The 23,269-nt window shown below is 32.9% G+C and overlaps 1 protein-coding gene and 8 non-coding genes across 9 annotated transcripts; all 9 read left to right on the top strand.

Moving 5' to 3' along the window:
• Nucleotides 1–589: 589 nt before the first annotated feature.
• Nucleotides 590–23,214, top strand: LOC130647538 (succinate dehydrogenase [ubiquinone] flavoprotein subunit, mitochondrial-like). Its single transcript, XM_057453424.1, has 16 exons — nt 590–748; nt 6,136–6,213; nt 6,284–6,445; nt 7,144–7,216; nt 16,126–16,361; nt 16,450–16,598; nt 16,847–16,971; nt 17,798–17,868; nt 18,409–18,506; nt 18,875–19,070; nt 20,024–20,221; nt 20,774–20,866; nt 21,577–21,675; nt 21,851–21,994; nt 22,254–22,367; nt 23,064–23,214. The coding sequence occupies exons 1-16, from the start codon at nt 704–706 to the stop codon at nt 23,148–23,150; spliced, it is 1,968 nt and encodes a 655-aa protein (XP_057309407.1). The 5' UTR covers nt 590–703; the 3' UTR covers nt 23,151–23,214.
• LOC130648341 (small nucleolar RNA SNORD36) lies at nt 9,838–9,907 on the top strand. Its single transcript, XR_008982947.1, has one exon. It is a non-coding gene; the product is annotated as a small nucleolar RNA SNORD36 (small nucleolar RNA).
• On the top strand, nt 12,634–12,702 carry LOC130648334 (small nucleolar RNA SNORD36). Its single transcript, XR_008982941.1, has one exon. It is a non-coding gene; the product is annotated as a small nucleolar RNA SNORD36 (small nucleolar RNA).
• LOC130648339 (small nucleolar RNA SNORD36) lies at nt 13,456–13,523 on the top strand. Its single transcript, XR_008982945.1, has one exon. It is a non-coding gene; the product is annotated as a small nucleolar RNA SNORD36 (small nucleolar RNA).
• Nucleotides 13,692–13,759, top strand: LOC130648325 (small nucleolar RNA SNORD36). The gene has a single exon (XR_008982932.1). It is a non-coding gene; the product is annotated as a small nucleolar RNA SNORD36 (small nucleolar RNA).
• On the top strand, nt 14,017–14,083 carry LOC130648326 (small nucleolar RNA SNORD36). Its single transcript, XR_008982933.1, has one exon. It is a non-coding gene; the product is annotated as a small nucleolar RNA SNORD36 (small nucleolar RNA).
• On the top strand, nt 14,269–14,336 carry LOC130648323 (small nucleolar RNA SNORD36). Its single transcript, XR_008982930.1, has one exon. It is a non-coding gene; the product is annotated as a small nucleolar RNA SNORD36 (small nucleolar RNA).
• LOC130648340 (small nucleolar RNA SNORD36) lies at nt 15,066–15,133 on the top strand. The gene has a single exon (XR_008982946.1). It is a non-coding gene; the product is annotated as a small nucleolar RNA SNORD36 (small nucleolar RNA).
• Nucleotides 15,806–15,874, top strand: LOC130648324 (small nucleolar RNA SNORD36). Its single transcript, XR_008982931.1, has one exon. It is a non-coding gene; the product is annotated as a small nucleolar RNA SNORD36 (small nucleolar RNA).
• Nucleotides 23,215–23,269: the final 55 nt, after the last annotated feature.

Here is a 23,269-nt window from a genome sequence, read left to right as displayed (position 1 = left end):
CATCTGGCTCCTTTATATAAGCTGTTACAAACTTATACATGTAGAGCGGGAAAAACCCAGTACCAATTATAGTGGTTATAGAGCAACCTCGTTCCCAGGGCACTTTGGAAATAACGGCTCAGGGGCCACAAGACCCTGGGGACGAGGATGGTTATAGAGTTGTGTGCTAAGGTAAATATGGCGTAAAAAGGCATGTTAACAACGCACTTTGAAAACAGGAAATACGAATTTAATCAATTTTTCTTAATGTACCTCAACGTTTAGAACCAATTATGGATTCGGTTTCAGGCTAAAAATGTATGAAACTAACTAATCCATAACGTATAATAGACTAGTTTATAAGAATGGGAGGAGGTTTATAAGAATGGGAGGAATTCTCGCTGGTCATTTAAATATCAAAAAAGAGAAAAAAAGCCCTGCGATCGAGGTTGCCTAGGTGTCGTTTTACACGTAAAAAAGATGCCACCCTTGTTCGCAGTGATTTTTTTCTATCAATCAAAAAAGCAAAACAAGGGGATACCTTGTGGTCCGGCGTCTGTGTAGTATCATTCCCCCGAGCAAAAACAAACGTGCCTTCCCTCATTCGATTGAGGTGTGTATTTTAAGGAACTGTTTATATTCAAATAAAGTTACGTCACTTATGGTATTGTGCTGCAGCGTGCAGGCTTGACAGAGCACAAGAAGAAGCAAGGTCACATCGGTTATGTTGTCTTTGCGGAGGCTAGTATCCCTAAAAAAGTTTTCAAGGGTGAGGATTATTAATTTCAGATTATGGTTACTTAAGCAGTCTAAGCTATTAAGAACTATGGCTTTAATTGTTAACTCTTTCAACCTTGAAGTAAAGAAAAACAAAGTGTTTTTCCTTTCTTCAAGATTCAACAGAGGGTATATAATGCTTTTGTGCCTTGAACTTATTTTGCCAGTTACTATACAATCTACACCATTAGGTCCTGAAAAAGTATAGGTTTGTGTCTTCCAACATTCACAAAGAGCCAGATTATAGGGATTTGATGAAAAGAGGACTTTACTGTGGATTTCATCTCTCAAAACATTGTTCAAGATTTTAAACTATTATGTCAAGTGTAAATTAAATGACCTCTGATTTATTTAAAATCTTCACAATGCCTTTGTGTGACGACAATAATAATAATAATAATAATAATAAATATTTAAAGTGGCTAGCCCAGAAAATCACAAAAACCTATAGTTAGTGGATTGTTTCCACTGGGGGCCACTAGAACAAAAAAGAAACAAAAAATGATAAACCTTAGACTGCCTCAGCTCAATCAAACATAGTAACATTTATAATCTGTGAAAATTGAAAAGAAAAAGAATAAAAAACAAAAATTAAAAAATTCAAAAGTGATCTCCATTAGAATTTGCCAAATACATTAGAGATGGAAGTCTTAAACGAAAGCAGACTTCCATCACAGGTCACTTGGTCTGGAAGATTATTCCACACTTTTGCAGCTCTAAATGGGAAGGCTTTTTTGCCAAATTCCGTGTTGACCAAGGGAAGTGTGAACCTGTTTTTTGAAGCTCCTCTTGTTTGATGATTATGACAGTTTTTTGTCAAAAGGAATTTTGAGCGCATGTAATCAGGAGCAATGTGATTCATGGCTTTAAAAACTAATATGGCATCGTTTTTGATGAGTAAATTATTCATTGAATATTCCCTCTCTTTCCCAAGAAAGGTACGGACACATTTTAATCGTTTTTCTAGTTTTCCCAATCTACCTTGGGTGGCACAAGCCCATGCCGAGGAGCAGTAGTTGAAATATGGCATGACAAGTGCATTAATTAAAAGGTTTTTTGTGTGAGGTGTTAAACAGGATGCAATGGTTCTAATTTTAGAATATTTAATTAGTATTTTTCTATTTATGTCATTAATGTGCTTTTCCCATTGCATTTTTTGATCAAATGTTACCCCAAGATATTTAACTTTTTCGCTCCTCTTCAAAGGAATACCCATATAGTTGATAGTTTTGTTCTCAACTTTTTTTAACTGGCTGTGGTTGCCGAAAAAGATTGTTTCAGTTTTGTCCGTATTAATAGTCATTTTGTTATTATTCAGCCAGAGGTCGACTTGCGAAAGTTCTAACTCGACCTGGGAGACAAGGGTATCCAAGTTTTTATGAGACGAAATAATTATTGTATCATCCGCATATAGATGGTGGTAGTTTGAATTGATGACAGATTTTAAGTCATCAATATACAAAAGAAAGAGCAGGGGCCCCAACACAGATCCCTGCGGCACCCCAAAAGCGTCTTCATGAAGCAGATCTGATCCTGTGTCGTTTACAAGAGTCAGCTGCATTCGGTCCGTTAAGTAGGACTCGAACCAGTCAAAGGCAGCATCTCTGATGCCAAAACACCATAGTTTTTTTAACAAAATTTTATGATCAACAGTGTCAAAAGCTTTTTTAAGGTCAATGAGCACAGCACAAACAAAGTTATGTTGGTCGAGCTCAGTAAGAATAAAATCAGAGACATCGACTACTGCAGTTTCTGTGGAAAAGAGTTTTCGAAATCCGGACTGTCTGTCATTCAGGAAGTTGTGCTCAGAAACAAAATGAGACATTTGCTCATGCACTAACTTTTCAAAAATTTTCATAGGAATTGGCAAAATGGAGATAGGCCGATAATTAGTAGGATCTGTTTTATTGCCACTTTTAAAAATAGGCGAGACCCTTTTAGTCTTCCAACATTTAGGTACATAACCAGTAAATAAAGATTTGTTGAAAAGACTTGATAAATAAATACTTAAAACTGACGAACCTGCTTTTAGCAGTCGTGAACCAATTCCGTCCAAGCCTGTAGCTTTATTAAGTTTTAGTGATCTAATTATTTTTTCGACACTTTTGGTCTCAATACGAGCCCACCGAAAATCGTGTCTGCTAACAGGTGGATTAACATTAGTAGTGTCAGAAGAAAATTTAGAGGCTAGTTTTGCACCAACACTGACAAAAAATGAATTGAATGTGTTGGAAATTTCTTTTGGGTGAGAAGTTTCTGTACCATCGTTTTGGACTACTCGTTTTATCGAGGTAGTATTGCCTGACTTATCAGGAACCAGTTTTTTTAGGGTTTTCCAAAGTTGTTTTGGCCGTTTTTGAAAGTCCTGCAAAACGTCATTATAGTACTCGTTTTTGAGTCGATTTTTGAGACCTATTACCTGGTTCCTTTTTTGTTTGAAAGCTTCCCAGTCTATGATGGATTTTGTTTTTGATGCTTTCCGTTTCAAGAAGTCTCTTTCTTTGATGGCTATTATTAATTCATCAGTGACCCATGCCTCAACACGGCCAGAAAATCTATGTGTTTTGAAAGGGGCATGTTTGTCAGCCACTGTTTTAACATTTTTATTCAGTTTCTCACATGCTTTATCAAGGTCATCATAATTATTAAAATATGACCAGTCTAAATTCCTGAGGTCTTTCAGAAAAGCCTCTTCACTGAAGTTCTTGTAGCTACGAACCTTGCATGTTTTAGGTTCAAATTTTGGCCTTTTGAATTTTCTGATCACATAAACTAAATTGTGATCACTGATGCCTAAATCCATGACACCAGTTTTAGAAATACAAGAACTGTTAGAAAGTATCAAGTCTATAAGAGTGCTACTATTTTCAGTAACACGAGTTGGCTCCGTAATATGTTGTTTTAGGAAAAGAGTGGAGCATAATTCCTTTATTTTGGAGGAGAGAGCATATTTTGAAAGCATGTTACAGTTAAAATCTCCCAAGATAAAAACTTCTTTCTCTTCTGGGAGCTTGTTAAAACACTGTTTAAAATGAGTACACAGGTTTTCGGTACTCTGCAAATCACTACCTCCAGGTGGCCTGTAAACCCCACACACGTAAATAGGTTTAGTTTTTTTCAGGCACACTTTCACCCATAGTGATTCAACATTTTCGAAGTAAAGGTGTTTCAAAAGGTGGCTATCCAAGTTTTCATTAACAAAAATTAGAACACCCCCACCTCGTCTATTCCGATCATTCCTATAACAAACATAGCCATCAATTTTAACGTCATTGTCAGTGATGGTGTCATCAATTTTGGTTTCACAGATGGAGAATACATCAAGTTTTGTTTGATGTAGCAGAAGTTTAACATAGTCTAGTTTGGATGACAGACCATTAATGTTGAGATGGGCCATTTTTTAAGACATGTACTAGAAACAGAGCTGGGAAATGTCTTTATCACTAAAGCTAAAAAATATCTGCCTAGCTAGCGTATAATCCGCCAACTCCGTGAAAAAAACACATTTAACGTCCTTATATCCATATCGTCAACATATCGGTTATTTGAAACTTTTATTATCGTAGCGCTATCTGTCGTGGACTGTTCGGGGGGTATGACAAGAAAAAAAAACATTTAATTGTGGACGAATAAGCCGGATCCGACATGTACTATCATCCGATAATGCCGTGATGGATCCTTCAACTCCGTGAAATTTGAAAAACATGTTTGCTTTCTGATGACTAGCAAAAATATTTTAAAAATTAAAATATTTATTTGAAAACATTCTCGAATCATTGGAACCTCAGTAAAGGTATATATAACATGACCATAATTATAATCAATTAACTGAGATAACAATATATATCAAAAATGACCACCGTCGCGCTTGACTTGAAAATCACAAAAAGTTGTAGCTGGCTGAACTTTATGCCAAATTTTTGTCATGCGCGAGTTCCGACACCCCTAAAATGATTAAGTGGTAGTATCAAACCCCCTGAATCGAATTCATTCATAAAAAATGGTAGACAGAGCTGTGGTAAGTTGTTGTAGGCTTCGAAAGCAGTTTCACGGAGTTATCGGATTCACAGAGTTGGCGGATCATACGCTAATGGTACTGTTCTGACCCAACTATGGAGACCAGCCCAATTTTGGACGCGGGACTGGCCCATCTTAAGACGGGATGGCCCGTCAAAAGACAGGTCGGTGCGTTTGCAGTTGGGATGGCCCATCTATTGACAGGCCAGGACCAACTTTGGACAAATGTAAGCACATCCGTCTCAAGTTGGTACAGACCCAGCTATTGACAAGGGAATCTCCCGCTTTTAAAAACCGTGACATCGGATGGGACAAACTCAACCGTACACAAAAGACACTTACAATTTTAGAAAACTTGTCAAAAAGATGGGACAGACCTAACTATTGACAAATAATTCTCATGCTTTTTAAAGACTGTCACAAGATGGGGCAGGCCCAACTATTGACAAAGGACTTGTGCTTTCAAAAAAAGGAACAGGCCTAACTAGTGCCACTTTTTAGAACCAGCCACAACATGGGCTAGTCTGAAGACTCCCAGAATAAAGTTGTTGACAAATGCAGTGGTCTTTAGGAGAAGACTAAAGAGAACAAAGAATGTATTGAGAAGAATAAATCATGAATTCTCTAAATATAATCTAATACATATATATATATAAAGCTAAAGTAATGAGCAATACAAATACCTTGTCATAAGTTCTTTTTTCGTAAAAATTGAAAAAACACAGACATAAATTGACATAAATTTGATAAATGGGGATTAGTAGCACAGTCAGTAGAGCGTTCGACTCATGTCCAAGTGGTTGTTGGTTTGATCCCCACATAAGGCTGTCGTCCAGTTGGGCAAGAATTTCGAAAAAGGTTTCTGTAGCTTAAATGGGAGCCTAAAGACTCTGCTCAAAACCGGTGAGACTGATCACACAAAATATAAATTATAACACATTATTTCTTTAAATTAAATCATAGTCTCTGTTTCTTAAATATATAACAAAATATTTTAATCGTGGCTGCCCCAGCCAAAATGATTCTGCCTCTCAAGTTATGTAACTGGTCAAGTTGCAATAATTCCATCGAAGACTTTCTTGAAAAGTAAATATAAATAGCTTAACAATAACTTAGCTAGCTAATATATATATTGTTGGATAACAAATTACTTAGGATTATTAAAAGTGAAAATTGTTTAATGTTTGACACCAGTGTTAAAACTGATGATGTCAGCAGAGAAATAATTTTATCCTTACTACCACTTAACTACCACTTTTTAACAGTGAATCAGTATAACAAAGGTTTACCTCGGCAAAAAATTGCCAACTTTGAATTAGAAAGTTTTTATAAAATTCCCTTATTTACTCCCCTACTTTTTAGTGCACTCCTTCTGCAAGCCGTGCATTTCATTTCACAGTAGATGGATCAAGAAGCTCGGACAAAACAACTAGGGGAGAGGTATAATACAAAGCATTTTTTTATGGATTTTAATTTTCATGCATGTACAAATCCAGATTATTTTTTTTAGCTGAGTCGTCAGTATCCAGTTATTGATCATACATATGACTGTGTTGTTGTTGGAGCAGGTGGCGCTGGTTTGAGAGCAGCATTTGGTTTGGCAAATGCTGGCTTTAAAACAGCATGTGTGACCAAGTTATTTCCAACAAGATCCCACACTGTTGCTGCACAGGTAAGCATGTTTAAACCAAGTCATATACTTCTAAAAAAATCTGAGGCCATCATTGCAGAAGCAAATACAGATTTAATCACCTCAAATATGTATTACCTTATTTGACGAGGAAAGGTTTTACTTGCAATTATGTGATATAACTCAGAAGGCAGGCCTATCAATAAGAAAATAACACCAGAGCTATAAATCGCTCCCCCAAGGGTACAATTATTTAAACTGGGCGAGCAATTAGAATAAATAAAATAAGATTATAAACACATATTTTATCACAAAGTCTGTTTTCTTTATGTTGTGTTATCTTTTTTATGTATTTTAGTTCTTTTTTACTGTAAATAATAAGAAAGATAACATTGATTTCTATGTGAGATGAATTAATGTTGCTCAGCAGGAAAACTTTTTTTAGAATTGGGGGAGCAATTAATGGCTCAGCTAGTTTCTCATTTCTCAGAATTGGGCGAGCCTTTGCGTGAGCTAGAGCAATTGCTCTCCCCTTATTGATAGGCCTGAGAAGGAGCTAATAAGAGTAATTGTGATGTCTTAGAAACATGCACTATATGGAGCTAACTTAGGTATTTATCAAATAAAAACGTCATGTTATAGTAAATACAAAAATCAATACCAAAAAGGCTATATTTATATTAAAGAATAGCACTGTAAGTAATTGAGAAGCTTGTGTGATTAATGGAGTATTCTTTCAGGGTGGTGTAAATGCAGCTTTAGGCAATATGGAAACTGATAATTGGATATGGCACATGTATGATACAGTTAAAGGTACACTGTTTTGATTTTTTCCTATTTAGAACATATCTAATGGCTTTTTATTTTATACGTAGTTTGAATTATTTGTATCAGAAACTTCGTATCAATTTATTAAATCTTTATATCCTTTAATTTTTAATACAAACTTTTTCGATCATCAAAATTACACGTTTGTATAAAGCTTGTATCATTTAAAATAAACTTTGTATGTAGTTCATATCATTTTTAAAGAAGTTTGTATAATAATTTGCTAATACGAAGTTCGTTTATTATAATTGGACTATTATCTATAGTCTTTATATTTTTTTCAACAATTATAAAGTTCGTTTCGTTATACGAACTTTTTTTATTTTATTTGGATTAATATCTAAGATCTTTAGGGATCGTCTGACGGCATCATAGAAAGCGAAAAGATTGCCGTAGATCGTTTAAAAATCATAAAAACTGGATCGTAGAAATTGAAAAGATCGCCATATATCGTTTAAAAATCATAAAAACGGCATCGTAGAAGCTAAGAGATCGCCGTAGATCGTTTAAAAATTATGAAAACAGGATCTTAGAAAACGAAAAGATCCAGTAGATTGTGTAGATGGAACCTATGAATATGCAATTTAGCTTCTTTTCAAAGTCAACCCTGTATATTTTGCTTCTTTTATTTCTGGTTTTGTGTAAACTTCATTTCTTTTCGTATTTTAAAAAAATTTGTTTAATTCTTTTGTTCTGGTTTCGTATTGAAATAATTATGCGCAATTACGCCGGTACTTTTAAAGTTCGTTTCAAGATCGTATAGCAATTTACTTCGTTCAAAGTTTGTATCGTTTCATTTTGTATAATAAAAAAACTTCGTCTAAGTTTGTATCATATATTAAAAAAGTTTGTATTAACTTTGTTTACATTTTTTATTTTAAACTTCGTATGACATTCGTTTAAGAAAACGAAGTACTTCGTAGCGTTCATATAATTATATGACAAAAACATACAAAAATTTTGAGGCGATCCCCAGTTGTTCTACGGGCGAAGTCAATAGTAGCTTACGGTCGGTCGGTCGGTGAAATAAAAATAATTTTATCAAGAATGTATGGTTGGAACAACAAAAAAATAATTAAATAACAACGCAGGAGGGTGTTACCACAACCGTTTTTTTCTATGTATTTTTGCATAACACATGCAGTTTATATTTTTTAGTTGCAAAGAAAATATAATAATAATTTGCCTCACTAAAAAATATGTAACTAGTTTTCAAGGTGAGAACATAAAATGACTTGGATTTTCAAAAACTTGTTTTTACAAGTAATGCAGCAAGAATTTTTCTTGCATTGTTTTTAAAAGTTATGCAGCAAGAATTTTTCTTGTGCTGTTTTGAAAGTTGTACAGAATATACTTGTATTGTTTTAAAAGTTTTACAGCAGGTTATACTTGCCTTGTTTTGAAACTTATATAGAGAGTTATTCTTCTCCTACTTAAAATAATAAAACAATCAATTTTAGTGTTCTTTTAATGCAATTTAAGTGCAAATTCTTTTTTGGACCATGGTTGTTTACTTGAGAATATTTAAAGTCTCTCACAGCGGTTAAATCATTTTTTAGAAAATCAAAGCAAAGGAGGGTGTTACAACAAGCGTATTCTATCTTGTTTTAATTATTTTCCCAAATGGTATCAACTGTAATACAGTTCAGCTAGCGTAAACATACATGTTTATCATAACAAAGGAGGGTGTTACGACAATAATCTGTCTTGTTTTTCGCTTGTATCATAACTATTTTAGCGAAAGTAGATAATTTTTGTTACAAATCACATAAAAATTCAAAAACTTCTGTTTAACCATGTAACTATTTTTGTGATTACAAAATTAGCGCATCACACATTTTAGTTTTATTGCAACAAATTACCATGAACAAAGAATCAACTTTCAGTGGCCTTAACAACAGTGGTCCTAAGTAAAGTAACGTTATTGATTAACCTTGTTGACATTCAACTAACAAAAAAAAACATTAATGATTATTGTCTATGCTCATTATATTTTCACAAGATGGGATGAGAATTTGTTTTTTTCTCCTTTTTTTCTTTAAAACGTTTTTGCTTGATATTATTATTTTTTGTTTTCGTGAAAATTAGGGTCGGTTGGGCCCGTAGAACAATTAAATTGGAGTCGCCTTATTGTTATTATTATAGTGGATTTTTTCACTGGATAATTGCTGGGCTGTACCTCTTTAATTGTTAGTTTGCGTTTTCCAACTCGTAGGTTTGATGCAGGGTCGGTCCGTCAACATATTTTTTTTACCTTTTCATCAGACAAAAATATACATCATTTTACTGTCTACTCTGGTCCTCTTGTTAGCCTCGCTTACTGTATTACTTTACGCTCTATCTATTTTTTGTACCTCCTTTGTTATCGTTCTTAGTCCCTCTGTATCCAGCATGGCAAAATACTGGTAAAAGGAATGTTGAAAAATCCTGACCCAAACTTTAGTGGTTGGCGAAAATTTGCATAGGCCAGTAGGAAAACGGGAAACGAAGAAATGTTTAAGAACAGCCCTCTTAAAGCAAGTCTGAGGTTGCAAATAATTTTTTTTTTAATTTTAAACTAGAAATTTTATTACTATTTTTATTAAATTTCATATCCAATTTTGTTGGTGTAATGATGAATTTATTCCTGAAACCATCATATGTTGATATAAAACGAGCTTTTTAAAACTGAACACCAAGCATACGGATAAAGCAGTTGAATGTTAATAAAAGGATTTGTTTGGTTAACTTTTTAAAATTATTGTACAAAACACAATTGCCCTCCTTTTTTGTTTTATATTTGTTTGTATTATATATGTGGTACTGAAATTAGGACCACATGTGTGCATATAACGCCATGAGCATGATCCATGATAAGTTGACAATACAATTCTTGACATTCATTCTTTAACATTTTTGCTTATTACTTACTTTCATGCAGCGCAGTCTGGGCACTATTGAAACGCTTGTAGGGGCAATTTTAGAAGAAAACAACAACATTCACGGAAAAATTAACTTGCATCTTAACCTATGATTAACTTTTATACCTCCATGCTGTACTATTATAACACCAAAATGAAATAATAGTGTATTCTTTAATGGTTTATGGACTGTATTCTATTCAAAAAATACAAAATTCAAGGTTATTAATGACTAAAAACTGTTGATTCCGTCGTAAGGTTAGCCTAACTAATAAAAGTGAGGCGTCCGACACATTAAACCAGAAAGAAATGTTATTGTTGGCACCTTATTGCTAATTTTTATAAGCAAGTCCAGTTAGCTAACTAACTAGGTAGCTGACGAAAGGTAGGTGTAATTTAAACCAATTAGGTTAGTTAGTCTGGCCAGTACACAGGAACAGGGAAAACATCCTTGTAACTACTTTTGTTATGTTATCACTATGTTACCTGTAAGTTACATCTACCTTAACTCTAACTTTATAAAAAAAACTTAAAATCTCTTATCCACAAAAATTTCTACCACATTTTTTGCCCACAATCAAGTTTTCTTTATTTGACAGTACTGACTTTTACTAAAATCTTCAGCATCAGAAAAAATGTTTTATGTAAAAGTCTTCGTCAACATTTGACGAGTCCAGCAAATGAAAAATTATATATAAATACCAGACATTTAAAAAAATTAATTCTTACGAAAAAATCGAAAATTGCCAGATTAGCCAAAACTTAATATTGCTTGATATAAATTGGTTACAAATCTAATATTAAAAGGGGGATGGTAGGTCAAACTTTTCTGACAGAGATGGGATAAGGTTTAAAAGAAATCATAGGAAAAATTACATAAATATAAGAAAATGTTCTCTTTATACTTACAAGATTATTTCAGCGAATAACTTGTAAACACATGACTGACTCCTAAAATTTGTTGTGAAATTGTAAACTGAAGAAAAAATTCTAGTAAAATCATGAAAACTTCTTTCTGTTAAAAATACTTCTTTACCTGCATCTGCAAAAACATTTTCCTCATAAAAAAAGAAGACAGCCAGAAAAAGATAAATTTAAAATTTAAAAAACTTATAAAATTTAAATTTTAAACCCAATGGGATTATCGATGAATCTGTAGATCATTTCCTTATTATATGTCTTTTTTTGCGTCTTCGTTTGCATAGAACCAGCAAAATTATAGTAGCTATAAGGATATTTGAATGTTTCAGTAATTCACATTTCATCCAATGACTTCCCATTCAGTCACAATTTTTTTAAAGTTATTTTACGAGATGCTGAACCATAAAGTGATGTAGTTGGTGAAGTTAAATTCTCGCTTTTAGATAATCACGTAATTAAGACAGTATAAGCTAGCTACATATGCAGTTGTGGTTTTTTTAATAACCTTTCGTCCAAACTTGACACTGGTCTTTGATTATTATCCATATCTTAATTTTTCAGTTTGATATTGGATTATCCATTTCTTCTACTTTTGCTACAATTAGCTAGCTCTAATTCATGTTTAGTTGTCATTGTTCTAGGTAGCCACAACCAAGCATACATTTTACATTGGTGTTTTCAGTCATCTAGCTATATTTAATTTATACCATGAAGGTTAATTATAAGAAAAAAATGTGTCATGTAATTTTTGAGAAGTACTTCAGTCCATGCTCACTGTCTGTGCAGCCATATAGCTAAAAATACCATCATTCAACTTTGAACTTTGTAAAAGTTAATAACTGTACGTTTTTCTTACTTGAAATGTTTTTAGTAAAGTTAATATACCACATAGAGGACTAGCAGCACCATATTAACACATTATTTAAAAGTTAAACGTTGTAAAAAATACAAAAAATTAGGGAAAAAAAACAGAACGTTACACTTTTCTGCCTTTTTCCATATGACAAATAATTCTTTGTGAGAAAGTGACCAAGAAACTAGACTGTGCTATCGAATCAAACAAAATCAGGTTGAAATTTGTCCCTACAAGTGCTTTACTCGTGCCCAGACTGCGCTGTAATGAAAGTCGGTAGTTTATCTTTATCACCACTTTAAAATCAGTATTTATAATTTGTAAATCATTTTACATAATCATTCCTTTTAATTTGCTTACATGCACTGGACAAATATAAGAGCTGTAGTTTCTTTCTGTTATTTAAACTTGTGGTTGCCAACGAGTACATCGGAAATATTCGATTTTTTTAGACCTAATAAGCAAATGTATTATGCAATGTATTGAAATCTGTATTATTTCAAAAATTATCCTCCATCTTGGTTTTTAACACGTTTCTAACACATCAGAAAATATAATTATCTGGAGTAGAAAAGGAATTCAAGTTTCAAAAACATTGGTTGCAAACAAGAAATATAGATAACCACACAGAGTTGAAACACAGAAATTTTGTTCTAATAAGTCCAGATGTCATGTTAAACCTTGCAGGATGTCCGTTGAACATTTCCTTTAGAGTAACTGGCTTATTGGTGTGATGATGAATTTATTCCTGAAGCCATAATGTTGATATAAAAACGAGCTTTTTAAAACTGAACACCAAACATAGATTATTTTGACTGTTTCATAAATTAATCTTTTAACTGTTGTTCAATTTAAGATTGAAATGTAACTGTTTCTCCCTACGGTTTTACCACATGGATGTTGCAGATATACATTAAACTAGCTTTTCCAACATTACCATTATGTCATAACTGTGACACCAACTGCTTTATAAATAAGTCTCGCTTTATGATATTTTATCATCCACTTAAAGAGAATGCTTCAATAAATTATGCATATAGAAAATTTCATACGAAATTTATAACACAAAAAATTTAACAAATTACAATAATTCTACTTTAAAAGAATAGAAATGTTTCTCAAATGAAAAAACAGAGGAGTGTCAAAACAATTCTGATATTCAATACAGAATATCTAAAATTATTTCACAGAGCTATTTGCTTAGATGTGGTTGATAATAAAAAATATTAAAAAGTCTTGAGGAAAAATGAAATAGAATCAATTTTCTGAACTCATTAGTTTATTAGATCACAAGAGAAAAATTAATTGCAAAAAACATTTTAGATGTATGCATGCGTGGTTTAATGTTTTGTCAGAATTTTCTAATTTCTACCTATTGATGTTTGACCTCTCTTTTTGTAAGGCAACAAGTTTGATTAAATAAGTTAAGATGAACAAGAAATATAGATTACCACAAGGAGACAAAAGACAAGAAATTTGTTCAAATAATTTTATAATAATTCTATTTAAACTTGCAGAATATCTGATTAGTACTTTAAACTTAATTATTGGTGTGATGATGAATTTATTCCTGAATCAATATGTTGAAATAAAAACGAGCTTTTTAAAACTGAACACCACATCTGGCTTATGTAAGCTCTACTAAATTTTAAAAATTATATGCTGCAAAATAAAATATATAGTTGGATAGTTATTGATGCACTAACTCTAGACAGCTGAATAAGGACCTACACAAAGACAGCTGTTTTTACAGGTTAAATAAAATTTATATTTGGCATTTTTTTTGGTGTGATGATGAATTTACTCCTGAAAACATATGTTGATATAAAAACGAGCTTTTTAAAACTGAACACCAAACATAAACTTTGTTGACTGTCCTATAAATAAATCTTTTCAATGTTATTCCCTTCGAGGTTGATATGTACAATTTATTCAGCATAATAATACTACTATTAGGTTTTTAGGTTATAAGTCTAAAGAATACAGCTTTCAATTTTAGCTTAGCATTAACCAAGTATCATTAATGTTAGTTCTTTGAAAAAATAAAACCGTTTCAATTTGATTTTTTTTTACACCGTTGTATGTATTAAACCAATCATTAATGCCAATTGGTGTGGTTATGAATTTATTACTGAAGCCATAATGTTGATATAAAAACGAGCTTTTAAACTGAACACCACATCTGGCTTATGTAACATCTACTGACTGTTAAAAATTACAATAAAATGCGGAAAAATAATATATATATATATATATGTAGTTTGATAGTTATTGATGCACTAACTCTGAACAGTAGAATAAGGACCTACAATAAAACTTTGTTTTTATTGGTTAAATAAAATTATTATTTGGCAGTTTTTTTGGTGTGATGATGAATTTTTTCCTGAATAAATATGTTGATATAAAAACGAGCTTTTTAAAACTGAACACCAAACATAAACTTTGTTGACTGTCCTATAAATAAATCTTTTCAATGTTATTCCCTTCGAGGTTGATATGTACAATTTATTCAGCATAATAATACTACTATTAGGTTTTTACCTTTTAAGTTTAAAGAATACAGCTTTCAATTTTAGCTTGGCATTAACCAAGAATCCTTTTTGCTAGTTCTGTGGAAAAATGCATGTCTTACACTTTGTATTTTTGTTACACTGTTGGTGTAATGATAAATTTATTCCAGAACCATATGTTGATATAAGAACGAGGTTTTTTAAACTTGACACCAAACATTAATTTTGTTGAATAATCCATAAATAAATCTTTCCAAGGTTGATATGTACAATTTCTCCAGCATAATAACAATACCTCTATTAGATTTTTACATGTTGAGTTTAAAGAATGCAGCATTTAATTTTAGCCTAGCGTTAACCAAGAATCATTACTGCCAGTGGTTTGGAAGAATGAAAACGTTCCAATTTGTCTTTTCGTAACATGAATTTATTCCTGGAAAAATATGTTGATATAAAAACGAGCTTAACTGAACACCATATTCGGATTATGTAACCTCCACTGACTTTTAAAAATTGCAAAAAATTGCAGAAAAATAGAATATGTATAGTTTGATAGTTATTGATCCACAACTCTGAACAGTAGAATAAGGATCTACAATAAAACTTTGTTTTTATTGGTTAAATAAAATAATTATTTGGCAGTTTTTTTGGTGTGATGATGAATTTATTCCTGAATAAGTATGTTGATATAAACACGAGCTTTTTAAAACTGAACACCAAATTTAAGCTTTGTTAACTGATCAAAAAATAATATATTATATGTGTATTTTAATTTTATTTTTTTGTCATAATGTTTTGTGATAAGGGAGTGTGAAATTGATCTCAAACAAAACACAATGTGGTTAAACCTTTTTGAATTTATTTTCAATTGTTCTCTCTCCATCTGTAATGCATTTTTCTATAGTACTAAAAAATTACTTTGAGGAAAAAAGGCAATAGATTAAGAGAAATCAGTTTTTAAACATTGGTTGCAAGAGATAAATAGATCAAAACAAAGAAAAATTAATTACAAAAACATTTGAGGTTCGGATCATCACGGTATATAAAAATAGGCATGGGTATAAATGGGTCATCGGTATTATTTAATCTCTCTTTGTTAATATTTTAACTGCCTAGCCATTATTGTAGTATATATAAAAATAAAATTTATTGCAGTTAAAAGTTACGAGAATAATAGCTGTATCTCATTTGTTCAATATGGTTGTGCTACAGTTTTCATGTTAATGGGCAAACAAGAATGACTAATACAAGATAAAGTCACGCATGCTCAGTAAATATAAGAGTTATAATTGTTCTTTTTTTTGTCCTTGATTTATTTGGTATAATGATGTATTTATTTATAAAGTCTTGCAGAAAATCTAATTCGTATTTTAAACCTAAAAGCTAATTGGTGTGATGATGAAGTTATTCCTGAAAAAATATGTTGATATAAAAAACGAGCTTTTTAAAACTGAACACCAAATACAAGGGAGAGTAAAATTACACTTAAGCAATAAATTAATACACAAATTTGACGCAGTTTGTACCCATGCACAATACACAAATGAAAATTGACAATGTTTACATGTTTGCTTATACTTACGATCAAATTGGTAACGTGTCAAATCTTAAACCGTACTAAAATAACAGCTTTTCCCAAATTTCATGGCCTTTGTATGCCTCTATGTGGATAAACAAAAAAAGTGTAATATTATGTTTGTTAAATGTTAGGATCTGATTGGTTGGGAGACCAGGATGCAATACACTACATGACACGTGAAGCACCACAGGCTGTATACGAATTAGAAAATTATGGCATGCCTTTCAGTCGAACAGAAGAGGGACGTATTTATCAAAGAGCTTTTGGAGGACAAAGTTTAAATTTTGGTAAAGGCGGGCAAGCACATCGTTGTTGCGCTGTTGCTGACAGAACTGGGCACTCCCTGCTACATACATTATATGGACAGGTAAGTACTAAAAATCAGCTTTTGTTTGAGTTTGTTTGTATAAACCTGTTTAAGAATAGTATTGTTCTAAGTTGGTATTTTGTTTTAGTCACTTCGATACGACTGTCAATATTTCATTGAATATTTCGCTATGGACCTGCTAATGGATAAAGGTAGATGCTTGGGTGTGATGGCACTTAATTTAGAGGATGGCTCATTGCATCGAATTAAAGCCAAAAATACAATCATCGCTACTGGGTAGGTGTTTTGGTTAAGCTTTAGAAAACAGACAAATTAACCTGTCCAATTCGAATTTGAATTTTGGAGAATGTGGTCGATTGCAATTTTGAAACTTAAATATCTAACTTTTGAAATTTCACATTCGACAAATGAAATTAAAAAAGGACGCAATTAAAGTTATCTAATTCAACAAATTAGATCCAGTAAAATGGATCACCCAGTAAGCATTAATTTGCATTTACCATATATATGTTCGTTTAATACAGTGGCTATGGACGTGCTTACTTTTCATGCACGTCTGCTCACACTTGCACTGGTGATGGCACTGCAATGGTAACACGAGCAGGACTACCCAATGAAGATCTTGAATTTGTACAGTTTCACCCAACTGGTAATTACTTTTACCTTAACTTATGCTGCTAGATTATAATATTCGTGCCGTATTTTCTCTAATAATTGCCTGCACGCTCATTGAAAATTCACGAAATTTAAAGGGGCCCTTACTAGAGGGTAGCGCTCGTTAGAAGGGCGGCGCTTAAAGTTTAAAAGTATATGAAAGTAAAGATAATGTTTGTATCATCTGTAGTCAAGTTTTTTGTGCTAGAGGAAATACGGTAACTTTACATTTTTCTTTAAAGCATCATGACAAGTCGCTGTTTAATAATATCCTGATAGTTTTCTTTTGTCTAAAGTTAATCTTTCTTTAAAATTAAAATAAAATCAAGCAAAGTTTTATTATTATTACCCTTGAAATTTTAAGTGTTCTAAATGTTTTATTATTCTTCAAAACTCCTCAAATCTATGAATTTTAAATTATTCTCAACCTTCATTTTTTTTCTGTAGTACATATTCCACAGTTATAGTATTATCTAGTTGTGATTTTACCTTGCATCAAAATTACTTTTTCCAAGAGAATAAAGCAAGAATTTCCTCGCTTGTGGTATTTGACAAAAGAATTTAAAACGTTCGGACCCTATTTTAAACATATTTTAAACAAGGAAAAACTAAATTAAAAAACAAAACAAAAAAAAAACAAACAACCTTTAAATCATAGGTGAATCTTTATCATGGCACATCCGTATTCATAACTTAGTTCACCACTAACATTTTGCCGCACGTAGTGTAGTGGGTTGCTCTGCGGCTCCCAGTTTTGGGTTACCGATAAGCAAAGTAGTTTTTCTTCAATCTCACCTTTCAATCATTGTTTCGTTGTTTAGGTATATATGGTGCTGGTTGTCTCATCACAGAAGGAAGCAGAGGGGAAGGTGGATATCTATTGAACAGCGAGGTTAGGTCACTTTGTTTTCTTATATCTATCTTGTATTCCCTCTATGAACTGCCCAACGCTTATTAAATTTTTGTTGAAATTTAATGAGCGGTTATTAGAGAGAGGTAATTAAAAGAGGGCGCATTAAATTATTCTCAGAATCACTAGAAGAAGGAAATTTGTCGTGTTCCAAAATGTGTTTAATATGTCTCCGTGCCTAGGGAAAGAGGGTGGGAGTGGGATGGGATGGGTTTAAAAAAGGGGGGCGCTAAAAAGAGGAAATACGGTATTTTCTTGATAGCACATTTACCTTGGTGTAACCAAACTAGTTTGTTTATAACTACAGCTAGTAGATGTTAGTTCGAAGAAAAAAACAATTTAGTCATTGCTATGTGATAAAGTCACCAAGACCGCTCAATAGTGTAAAGCCAGAGCTTTTTATATTTTATGTGTTAGGAGAATTTTTAGTGTTGAAAAAATTTAAACACATAATATACAAATTAAAAAACAAAGTAATGAACAATTACATCAGCACCCTTTAACTACTTTTTATATATACAGGGTGAACGATTTATGGAACGCTATGCACCGACTGCTAAAGATTTGGCATCACGTGATGTGGTGTCACGTTCAATGACAATTGAAATGAGAGAAGGAAGGTACCGAACTTGACCTCTATTTTATTTTAGTTCACAGAATAAAGTTGTACTAAATTTCGTGCATTTCTGCTGAAAAGTTTTAGTTAACGCGAAAATGTTAATATATAGAAATTACGAGCGAAACTTGCGCGAAAACTAATGCGCGCAAAAATATACTTTTTTTTAAGAAACAAAACTTAGTGGAGAAAGAGATTTTTAAACGCATCTACATTTTGACTAAAATTCTAAACTTCAGATTTTTGTTGCTTGTCCATTGTGAAGAAATTTAAACTTTTGCTAAATACGGTCAAATTACTATCGCGCAAAACTTGGTATGCGCGAAATTAGTATTTGCGCATCATATTTACTTTTAATTTTTATCCCGGCAGAGGTTGTGGACCTGAGAAAGATCACATTCACTTGCAATTGTCTCACTTACCTGCTGACGTATTAAAGACTCGCTTACCTGGTATTTCGGAGACTGCTATGATTTTTGCTGGTGTTGATGTTACACGAGATCCTATTCCAGTCCTGCCAACTGTACATTACAACATGGGAGGTGTGCCTACCAATTACTTGGGACAGGTAAGATGCTTTTGTAAATTAGCTTCTCATTAAGTTGGCATTTTTGCACGTGCTGTCAATAGCACCTGTAAGCCATGGTATATGGACGTATCTGGGCTTTTTTGAGCTTTCCCGAATTTCCTAATTATGTCAACTCTATTAAAGGCATTAAAAATGGTTCTTATCCAAGTTCCTAAGGAAAAGGTAAAGCATATAACCTAATTTCGTAAATATTTATGTTCGTTAAGTACCTCAATTGCGAGCGGAAAATTGCGGTCAAACCCTTTATATAGACGAGCTTTCTAAGAATGGCCTCGTTTTTAAGTTAATCTTTTTTTTTCAAATTTTAATTAAATCCAACCATAGTATTGCTTTATCTGAATATCCTTATTTGAAGAACATAATTATTATAATTGTCTGATATATCTCTTGATTTACAATGTTTCTTTCACTGTTTTTCTACCAAGGAAATTCTCTCACTAAATAGTATAATTATGAAATATCGTGGCTAACTGATCGCATACATGTTTCTTTAAAAGTAATTGAAATTCCAAAAGGAGGCTTAGGATGCTTATAAAAAGTACTTTTTCAGGCTCAAAATATGCTTAGGTGATGCTTAATGGCAAAAGGATTTTTTGGAATATGCTTATAAAAAACACATGATCAAGCTCAAAATATGCTTATTTGAAAAAAAAAAATTGCGCTTAAATCTTAAACATCAGTAATTACAACTTATATCTCCCTGCATACTGGTTAATCAAACATAAGAATAAAAAGAAAAACTGCTCACGAAACAAAAAAACGTAAAAACTAACATCTTTTAAGGCTTCACCTAATGCTTAGCATTGCTTAAAAAATGACCAAATTTAAGCCTACGGATGCTTATAAATGTCATGCTTTGAAAAAGAAACATTTACCCATGTCAGATATTTTTTTACGCTTTAAACTTTTCATGCTTTTCTTTTATTGTACAGGTATTGGATCACAAAGATGGTAAAGATGTTTTGATTGATGGTCTTTATGCTGCTGGTGAAGCTGCTTGTGCGTCAGTGCACGGTGCAAACAGGCTTGGTGCAAACTCCCTATTGGATCTTGTCATCTTTGGTCGTGCATGCGCACTTGATATTATTGATAAACACAAGCCAGGCGATAAGATCCCAGATATTCCATCGGTAAGGTACTATGTACGGGATCGATGGATGCGATATTTGATTCCGTTGTCCATGTTTACTTTGAATTGCACACGTTTTCCACCTTCGAGAACTGGATAGAAGAATTTGTATACATAATAGTAAAATTTGTTGGTAAAGTGAAGATGATTTATTTTCTGGAATTGTCCGCCTGAAAGAACTACTTTTCACAGTCAGCAAGAATGTCAGAAAAAGTTAAAAATTTCTTTCCCAAAAAATGGTTGATAATGTTTTAATAAACGTCTCGAGATTTTACTTCTTCATTTCTAAGGATTTCTTTTGTTGGTGGGTAGTTAGTTAGCATACTCAAGCCAAAAGCTACAACCGCCTAAAAAACACTAAAGTTGATAAAAAAAAGTTATACATAGTAGTACATCCCTTCCCTCCATTTCAATGTTGCTAATAGATTTCAATGTTGCTAATAAACACTCAGCTTTGAAAATAGGGGTGGGTTTGGGTGGAGGCAACGTTTGTGGGGTTGTAGGTCTAAAGAATTTTAGAAAGTACTCTGCTAACTGATAAAGATTTATTTAGAATGCCGGTGAGGAATCAGTTGCAAATTTGGATAAAGTGAGATTTGCGAATGGACGAACACCTGTTGCTGCTTTGAGATTGAAAATGCAAAAGGTGTGTATCTGTGTTATTTGTGATAACACGTATTCGTATTGAAGAACTATTTTTTTCATCACTTACATACTGCCTGGCAGTGAGCGGGATTCGACCCGCGGTCCTTAAAATTGGCGCTGCACACAAACTTACTACACTACGTGCGGCAATATGTTAGTGATAAACTCAGATAGTTTATCCGGATGGTCTCAGATAGTTTATCCGGATGGTCTCAGATAGTTTATCCGGATGGTCTCAGATAGTTTATCCGGATGGTATAATAGAAACTCACCTACGTAACTCATGTTCCTTGTAAAACTGGAATATTGCAGTCTGGGTGATTTTACTTTTATCGCGATTCATAATTTCTGTGCAAAATATTCCTATATTTTTTAAAACCAAGGAAAGAAATATTTAAGGTGGTAGCGTTTCTTTAATGGAATGCTTTGTAAAGTGTATAAGTACAACCATGCTTTTTAATTCATAATTTTGATGCAAAATTATTTTTAAAGTGACTAAAGCTTACTGCAAGAAAATGAAAATAAAAAAAGTTCAAATAAGTTTCTTATGTATAATAATTTTTTCCCTGCGACATAGCTTGCTGTTCAACATTTTACTGGACAAACAGACAACAGACGTTTTTTGAACCAAACTATTTTGTTTTCTAGTTTATGCACCCAAATAACTTATCCTGGGTAAATAGTCTAAGTGCAGTTTTATGTTTTTATTAGACTATGCAAGATTACGCCTCTGTGTTTCGAACTGGCGATGTTCTGAAGGAAGGCTGTGTGAAAATGGCGGAAATTTACAATGAACTCGAAGATATCAAGGTAAACGCAATGGATTGTTGGATTTCAACTCTGGTTGAAAATTACCTCTATTCATTCTAATGACAAAATTTTGTCGGTGAAGTAAGCTATTTGTATTCCTAAACCTCTGACAGTGTCTCAGGTATCAGAGGTGCATTGAAAGAGCTTACATTATGTGCAACGTACTTTTTTATAGTTGTATGATCGCGGCATGGTGTGGAATACGGACCTCGTGGAAGCACTCGAACTTCAGAACTTAATGATAAATGCTGTGCAGACTATTGAAAGCGCAGAAGCAAGAAAAGAAAGTAGAGGAGCGCATGCGCGAGAAGATTTTAAGGTATTATCGCTGTAATGATGTGCTTTGCTCTATTTCCAAAAATCTTATGGTCGATACGTTGGATATAAAGATTTAACTGTTTTAAAAACATCCAGTTTTTACTGTCTTTTGTTTTTAAGACTGTTTTTCCTCTGAAACGCACCATAACCGCTTGAATTGTGAATCTCATTTTGGTTGTTATTGTTCTGTTGTTTTTCGCTTTTGAAATTCGCAATTGAACCACTATCACATAAAGATGTTAGCTTTTTTATTTTTTCAGGATCGGCTTGATGAATACGATTATAGTAAACCTTTGGAAGGACAAGTAAAAAAACCAATGGAACAACATTGGAGAAAACACACGTTAAGCTACCAAGACCCTGAAACTGGAAAGGTATGGAAACTAGTTTTCTTGTTTTTTTAACTGGATTTAACCTAAGGTTTACATTTTAGAAGCTCTGCTATTCTCTATTCTGTTGTTATTGGTTTTGTTCTGTTATGTCAAGATATGTTGGCGCTGGCTTTGTTTTCCCAACAATGCATTGTTTTCCCAGTGCTTATTTTCCCAGAAATTCTTTGTTTCCCGAAGTGATTTTGGCTGCCGTTACGTTTGGGTCTTGACGCCAGGCTTAATATGCTCAGTCGTATGATGCTAAAGTTGATAGCGTTTTCCGAATTTTCCTTGTTTTCCAAAAGATACTTGTTGCAAGCAGTCAAAAAGATCCCCACCACAAAAGCATTGGCATGGTGGCCACAATTAGTCTCTTGCATAACCTAAAAATTGGGACCAATCTTGGCCTATAACTCGGACCAAATTTAGTGATTTCTAAAGAAAATAATTTAAGCAGTATGTTCGTTAATAATTTCCTGTAAAATTTGTGTATGGTATAGTTAATATACTTACTTATTGTTTTTTCATAAAATTTGACCCCAATCCTAAATTGTTCAAAAATTTTTATTGTGTTTACTCTGATTAAGATACATACCAATCTACGAAAAGTTCAGTGCTCTGACCAAAAACCCTTCATTGAAACCCGCCATGATGGCATTGTTTATCATCGGTTGACGTAATTTTTTTATCTTGATGCAGGTTACGCTAGCATATCGAGCTGTTATTGATGAAACCCTGGATGAGAAAGAATGCGCTACTGTTCCACCGGCTGTACGATCGTACTAAAATAAAGTATTAATTTTTTTGTAAATATGCATATCTTGCAAATAATGTTATCTTCTTACTGAAATCGTGTGTTTTTATCAGCCAACTCTGTGTTTTAAAATTGGTTTCACATATTGTAT

Source organism: Hydractinia symbiolongicarpus, chromosome 6 (assembly GCF_029227915.1).
Source record: "Hydractinia symbiolongicarpus strain clone_291-10 chromosome 6, HSymV2.1, whole genome shotgun sequence".
In the NCBI taxonomy this organism is placed as follows: Eukaryota; Metazoa; Cnidaria; class Hydrozoa; order Anthoathecata; family Hydractiniidae; genus Hydractinia; species Hydractinia symbiolongicarpus.
The sequence above is the reverse complement of the archived record's forward strand: the minus strand, read 5'-3'. Positions and strand labels throughout refer to the sequence as shown.

Excerpts from the sequence above, each read along its gene's own strand:
- LOC130647538 (XM_057453424.1), top strand. The coding sequence starts at position 704 with ATGTTGTCTTTGCGGAGGCTAGTATCCCTAAAAAAGTTTTCAAGG. Across the intron at positions 20,867-21,576 it reads TGAGATTGAAAATGCAAAAG|ACTATGCAAGATTACGCCTC; the intron begins GTGTGTATCTGT and ends TGTTTTTATTAG. Across the intron at positions 21,676-21,850 it reads ATGAACTCGAAGATATCAAG|TTGTATGATCGCGGCATGGT; the intron begins GTAAACGCAATG and ends ACTTTTTTATAG.